The 6,738-nt window shown below is 60.1% G+C and overlaps 1 protein-coding gene across 1 annotated transcript; it reads right to left on the minus strand.

The window, feature by feature from the left end:
• Positions 1-2,291: 2,291 nt before the first annotated feature.
• DDN (dendrin) lies at positions 2,292-6,301 on the minus strand. Its single transcript, XM_036864806.1, has 2 exons — positions 6,093-6,301; positions 2,292-5,685 (listed from the first exon to the last, which is right to left on the minus strand). Exons 1-2 carry the CDS (start codon positions 6,299-6,301, stop codon positions 3,810-3,812), a joined length of 2,085 nt encoding a protein of 694 aa, XP_036720701.1. The 3' UTR covers positions 2,292-3,809.
• Positions 6,302-6,738: the final 437 nt, after the last annotated feature.

Consider the following 6,738-nt stretch of genomic DNA (forward strand, 5'->3'; position numbering starts at 1 on the left):
ACCTGTGAGGCTGTCCCAAGGTGGGGGTGGGAGGAGAGAGGTAGTTGTGGCCTCTGTCTTGAGGCTGGCTGGCTGGCAGACACAGCCAGATTTAGAAGTCATTTTCACAGCAGGGAGTCTCCAGCCTCCCACCCACAGGGCCCTGCAGGGCCAGTCTGAGATATGGCTCACCAAGGGCTGGCCCGGAGACCTGCACTAGCTCCTCCTCTTCTCCTCTCTCTCCCTTTCTCCCCAGATCTTTAGCAGCTGTTGCTGATTCCACCCTTAGGCAAAGATAAAGGGAGTCCTGGGTGGGGGGTGGGGGGGACTAGTGCACTGGCATCTTAACCACCCAAGCGCTCCCAGTACACCATTCATCCGTTCAAGGGGCTGTTTGTCTCCACCCCAGGGATCCCCTCTACTCTCCGCCTCTGCTGCCTGTTCCTCCTCTTCCCTTACCTCTACTTCTCTCTTCCCATCTCCTAGCCCGATACCCCAACACTAATGACATAGCCCTAGAGAGAAATAATAATCAGAGCTTAACACATATATCACTTACTATGTACCAGGCGTTGTTCCAAGTGCTTTACATATTGAATCATTTCATCCTCCCAACAAGCCTATGAAAAAGCACTATTAATAACCTCATTTTATAACTGAGGATACCAAGGCACAGAGAGGTTGAGTAATTGCCCAAGGTCATACAGCTAGTATGAGGTAGGTACAAGATTTAAACCCAGGCTGCCAGGTCCCAGAGTCCGTGTTCTGAACACAACACTACCATAGTTCTCTAACAATGATAGCAGTGTGGGTAAGCTCTTAGAAACTGGCCTCCTGTGTGCTCAGCCTCAAAGAGGCCCAGGCAGCATAGTGGAGCCCACCTCCACAAGGCCAGCCCCTCCACTTTCCCATGCAGCTCACCTCTCCTGCCAGCCCCAGAGCCCTGGAGCCCCTGGGCTACAGCAAATTCCAGGCAGATGCTCTCGCCACTGCCCTGGCCTTCCTCAGTCTTCCTCCTAGCCTGAAGTCCATCCTCTTCTCAGGCCCAGAGGTCAAAGGCACACACCCCCTCAGCTGGACCAGGCTCACTCCAGCCTGGCCTCAGGTTTCACTCCTGCCTTTATCTTCCACAACTCCTCTGAATGTATCCTCAACTCCAGTCAAACCAGACCATTTGATAATTTCCTAAACATACCCTGTTCCCCTATGTCCATGCCTCTATTTTTGCTCTTCCCTCTACTTGGAATCTCTTTCCCCGAATTCTATCTCAGATGCCACCTCCTCCACGGAGCCTTTCCTGATCTCATAAAATCCATACAATCTGCCTTGTTTGATTCCTTAGAGTACTTAACACCCACTGCTCAATCTATCATTATTTGTGTGTTTTCCTCTTCACCCCATTGTCAGGCAGGTGTTACTCATCTCTTTCCTGGAACCCAGCTTAGTGCCTGGTTCCCCTCAGGTGCTCAGTAAATGCTCAGTAGTTATAATCGGTAGAAGTTAGAATTGTAGGTGGAAGGGAGACAGAACTCAGGAACCTTTGATCTCTGCCCAAGGTGAACCCCAATTACTTTACTTCCTCCAGCAAGAGCTAACTTGAAACCTGGCAGTGTGGGTTCCAGGCAGCTTCTGGGATGGAAGGACCTTCCTGGGTGACTCTGACCGAGGTTCTCCATTTAGGTTCAAAGCCCAAAGAGGACACCCTCCCCCCGCCCCATTCCACTGAACCAAGGCCCGGCTTAGGGTCCGGTCCAGCGGCCTCCCTACCCTGCCCCCTCCCCGTCCTGCCCAGCCTCTCCTGGTGCGGGTGGGGAGTGACACTGAGATAATTGGAGACCAAAACTATACGCGGTTTGAGAGCGGGGCTTGGGATCTGAACGCTGAGCCTGAGTTGGAGTTGGCAGGACTCCGTGGGGGTGGGGGGCAGAGGCGGGGCCGAGGGCCGGGCCAGGACTCGGAGACTGAGTCTGAGCGAAGCCCCCGCGCCTGCCGTGTCGGCGGCTAAATTTACCCAGGCTGACTCAGCCCTTGCCCGGAATGGGGGGTGGGGGGAGGGCATCGGGGCAATGGGAAGAGCCAGCGGGGGTGGGGTTGGGGGCAAGGAACAGAGAGTCCGGCCTGGGGGAGACAGGGGTGGGCAGGGAGTTTCCATCCAATAAAGGAGTCTCCTCCACCGCCCACCAGGCGGGAAGAAGCGCAGGAGCCCTGGGGGAGGGACACTATGGGGAATAGGTCGGTGAAAGGAAGAAGATGTCAAGGCTGGACAAAGGGAAGCTTAGATTTATTGAGCGCCTACTGTGTACCAGGCACTGTGCAAGGCGCTTTACATACATTATCGCATTAAGTCCTCACAACAACCCTGCGAGGTAGGTGTTTATAAACCCCCATTTGACGGATGAGGAAACTGAGGCTCAGGGAGGTGAAGTGATTTGACCAAGTTCACATGGCTAGTAAATAGAGACAGAAGAGGTGCCCGAGATCGAAGAAAAAAAAAAATACTTCAATGTCTGGGTCCCAAGCCGTTTGGTGTGGATAGTACAAAGAGGGGCTCCGCGCGCTCCAGAGGTCTGCAAGGCCAGAGGCCTGCTCCCGATCTCGCAAGACTGGAGACAGCAAGGCGGGGGACACGCGCGCAGTAACTCGGGAGCAATTGATTAACTGGCAGTGCCGGGGTTGGAGGGACTCGCGGACTAGCTACCAGGGAAATCCGCGACCTGCGCGCGCCCCGTAGTGGCTACAGCGAGTATCACACCCCACACCTACAGGCTTTTGGGGACCAGCCTCCCTCTTCCTTCCCTGGCTGGTTTCTGGAAGAGGCAGACATGCAAGACATTCTCAGGGTTCTTTCAGATGGGTGATACCACCTGAGTGGGAAATCGTGGTAACTATTCAGAGCATCGCTAAGGAACACCGGGGAGGAGGAAAAGGGGAAGGCCTAAAAAAGTCCCAAGCCGCTCAGCTCAGACCACCACAAGCCAGGGACAGTGACAAGGCCACCACCCTGCACTGCCTTGGGGGTCCTACGCCTAAACCTGAGACTGGAATAGAAGCCCTTGCCCACTTACTCGGCTCTTCTGCAAACACTGCACAGTCTCTTGAATTGAGAGTGAATGCAGGTGTCATAGAAGCCACCCAGGGACCCTCAGACTCTGTTCACTTATTCCTAACTGTCTTGGCTTGTGGAGGCGAGGAGTAGATAAACGCCTCCCCAAGGACTCCAAAACATCAGGGATGGACGTTAGAACTCCCCTGATTTACATACTATAGGGCCTGGAGAGGGGAGGCGACTTGCCTAAGGTCACCCAGCAAACAAGTGTCAGAGTTGGGATTGGGAGCCAAAACCTGTGACACCAAAGTGAGTCCTCTTTCTGCTTTGCTGGTGGCTTCTGCCAAGAGCCCCTCCTCTTCTGCCAAGGGCCTCTCCATCACCTGGTCACCTCAGTCCGAAGCCTCTCCATCACTTTCCCCCTCCTGCCCAGAGGCCCTGCCCTGAAATTGCCCTATGACTATCTCATCCCTGTTCTCCTGCCTTATCCTGGCTAGGCCTCTCTGCTCAACTCCATGCCTAGTGCGTCGGCCCCTGCTGAAGACCTTACCCGAGTGCCCTGAATGGAGCAAAAGTTAAAGTCTACTGCGCACCCTCATCTCTCCTGAAAAAAAAAAAATCATTAATTGACATATGCTCCCTTTCCTTTCATCTGTGCGCCTTCTATTTTGAGTATGGGAACGGGTATAGGTAAGAGGTACAAGGAAGTCTGTGAAGAAGAAAGGGGACACAAATACAATAAAGGGCCTCTCACTGTCGCTCCCTATTTCCCTGTGGGGTCCCCTTAGTGTCCCTCGCCCCCGAAGAGGACCTCCTCGGTTCGGCTGATGACATCCAGAATCTCTCGGATATTGTCGGTCAGCTCGGCTGCCTTCCCGCCTTCCGGGGGCCCGGTCCGCTCGTTCCGCCAGGAGGCGCCCGAGGCTTCTGTGTCGCTTCCATCAGAAGAGCTGCTATGGACGCTGAGCTCCGCAGCTTCGTCGGAGTCGGAGTCCGGGGCGGTGTGGCGGCGGATGCGGGACACGGCTTCCCGCAGGGCCCCGGCATAGGGCCCCGGGGTCCGCGCCCAGCCCCGGCCTGCGCGCCGCGGGACCGCCGCCACTTCCTCCGAGCCCTCGGCACCGCGCGCGCCTCCCGAAGCCGCTGGGCCTAAGGCTGAATGCTCTGGGCTACCTGGCTGCGTGGGGGCATCCTGCAGGTTTACTTCGCCGACCGGGAGCCCCAAGATGCGGGAGGCGCGCTCCTCCAGTGAGGAGTCCGCGGACTTCCCGCCCTCAGCTTCGAGCCCACGTCCCCCACCGGGCCGGTGTGAAGGGCGACTGCTCAACGGCAGCTTTCGGCAAGGGGAGGGAAGGACCGCGGCCCCCTCTCCCTCCTCCTTGTTGGGCTTCAGTTGGGTGGGGGCATTCCCCACAAGGCGCGGCACCCCAGCGGGCAAAAGCTGCACATGCTGGGTTCGAGGGGTCGGAACATACTGGGACCGTATCACCACGCAAGTGGCGTCAATGACAAAGACGCCTTCCCCACGAGCCGGGCCACGGGAACTTCGGGGCAGGGTGTGGGGGCGGCGGGTCGCCTTCCCACCCTCCAAGGTCTCGGGTCCTGCCTCCTCTCTATGACCCAGGGACTCCCTCCATCCCGTGCCTCCCGGAGCCCAGGGTCTGGGGAGGGTCTGGCTATGTCGGGGCGGCTGCTTTTTAACGGAGGGCATCCAGCACTTGGGGAGCCAGCTCTGTTCTCTCCCTTCTCTCCCTTCCCCGGAGCCCCTGGGATGGGGCCTGGACCTGGGAGCAGGGCGCGGGGGGCTGGGCGTGGCAGGTGCAGACCCCGCAGCAACTGTCTCCGTGCCTGGGTTCCCAGTAGCTTCGGCTTGGGGATGGCCGTCGCTACCACTCTTCAGGCCAGCAGCAGCAGCCAGCCTCAGGCTTCTCTCCGCGGCCCCCTTACCGGACTCCAGCCTTGGCCTGGCTGTTCCACAGCCTGGGGATCCCCCCAGGAGACCCCGGCCCTGACGGAGACCCCAGGCCCCTAGGACGTCCCGGTAGATCCGAGGATCTAGCCTCTTCTTTGCGCACCCTCCCTCTGTCCTGGTCGGCGCAGGAGTTGAAGAGGCGGGCGCCTGCGAGGGCTCGGGTCCTCGCTTAGTCCCCAGGGTCCTGTGGGGGCCTTCGTAAGAGGGTGGAGCCACGTAGGGTGGCGGCCGGTCCCAGCGGCGTCGCGGGGCCATTCCGGCAGCACCTCTCAGCAGCAGGTGAGCTTCGTAGCTGGGGGGCCCTGGCCGCCGACCTCCCCAGGGCCCCGCCCACGCCGCCCCTGGATTGCTCTGCGGCTGCGCGGATGGACGGGGCGGTCGCCCCACGGACCCCAGGCGCTCCGGCCGTGAGAGAGCTGGGAGCCCTGCAGGCTGGGCCACCCGAGGGGCGTTCCGAGGCTCCGGGCGGGGCCGACCAGGGGGACTCCTTCGGGCCCCACCAGCCTTGCGCCTTTTTCGCTCAGTCTCCTTGGCCTCCCGCTCCTGCGATGCCGCTTTCCTTTTCTCTTGCTCCCGGGCTCGGGCCTCGGCCGGGGGCCCCGCCCGCCAGTTGGTCGCCTCCTGCAGCACCCTGGAGGCCCAGGGCCGGCGGGGCGGCGGCTCAGGGGATCCCGGGCGCGGCCCACACCTGGGACAATGAGCAGGAACCCAGGTGAGCAGTTTGTGGGGGAAGGGAGCCGAGGTCCGGGGAGCTGGGAGCGCTGCAGACCACTTGGGGCCGCCTTGTGGAGGGGAGTGTGTGAGTGGGTGCACGTGTGCACGTGCGTATATGTTAGGGTTGAAGTCGAAGCGGGACTCCTCACCATCTCTCCATACACACTTTAACAGCATCTGCCCCATCTCACCTGCCCTTTCTCACGCCCACTCCTGTCCCCCCAAACAAACGGGATGAGTCAAGCCCCAGCCCTCGGGATGGGGTGGGGGGAGGCGTGGGAAAGAGAAGGGGGAACAGCAGCCCTGGCTGGTGCCCACGGGAAGGTCCAGACCCCAATCCCTGCCCCACCACTCTCTTCCCCTTACCCCTCCTTCACTCACGTGCGGCTCTGGGGCCCGCGGGCCCAGTGGCTGGCCTGGAAGTCCATGAGCTGTCGAGGAGGGGCGCGGCGACTATAATGACAGGAAATAGTCTTCACTTCGATCACCAGCAGCTTTGATTTCTGCACCCAGAGGCAGCTGCCAGACTCCTCATCCTGGAGCTCCCGGGGGCTATCGGGCCCCTCGGAGAATAGCTGGCCATCCAGCATCCTGCCCCACCCCACCCCGGCCCCCCACCCTCCCACCCGCCCCGAAAGCCCCCTCCCAGCCCGGGGAGCCGGCGCCCACTGCAGAGCGGCGGGCCCAGCGACTGGGGACTATATATACCCAGGCACACGTGTGTGCCTGTCTGTGTGTGTGCGCGCGCATGTGACACGGCGAGGACGGCTCCTCGCTGCTACCTCCCCCACGTGCACGACCGCCTCCTAGGGCCCGGGATTGGGCGCCCCTTCCCACTGCTCTTGTCCCCCAAGCCTGATGGGACCTGCACGAGTGGGCAGGGGATTTCTTGTTCTCGCCAAGCTGACAGCGCCCGCCCCCATTTCTTCAACCTTCCCGCCGTTTTAACCCTTCATTCTCCTGCTTGTCAGGGTGCCTGACCAGCAGCGTTCTGCCCCTGACTTCCTGCCTCGGACTTTGTTTTCTC

Source organism: Balaenoptera musculus, chromosome 10 (genome assembly GCF_009873245.2).
Source record: "Balaenoptera musculus isolate JJ_BM4_2016_0621 chromosome 10, mBalMus1.pri.v3, whole genome shotgun sequence".
Taxonomy (NCBI): Eukaryota; Metazoa; Chordata; class Mammalia; order Artiodactyla; family Balaenopteridae; genus Balaenoptera; species Balaenoptera musculus.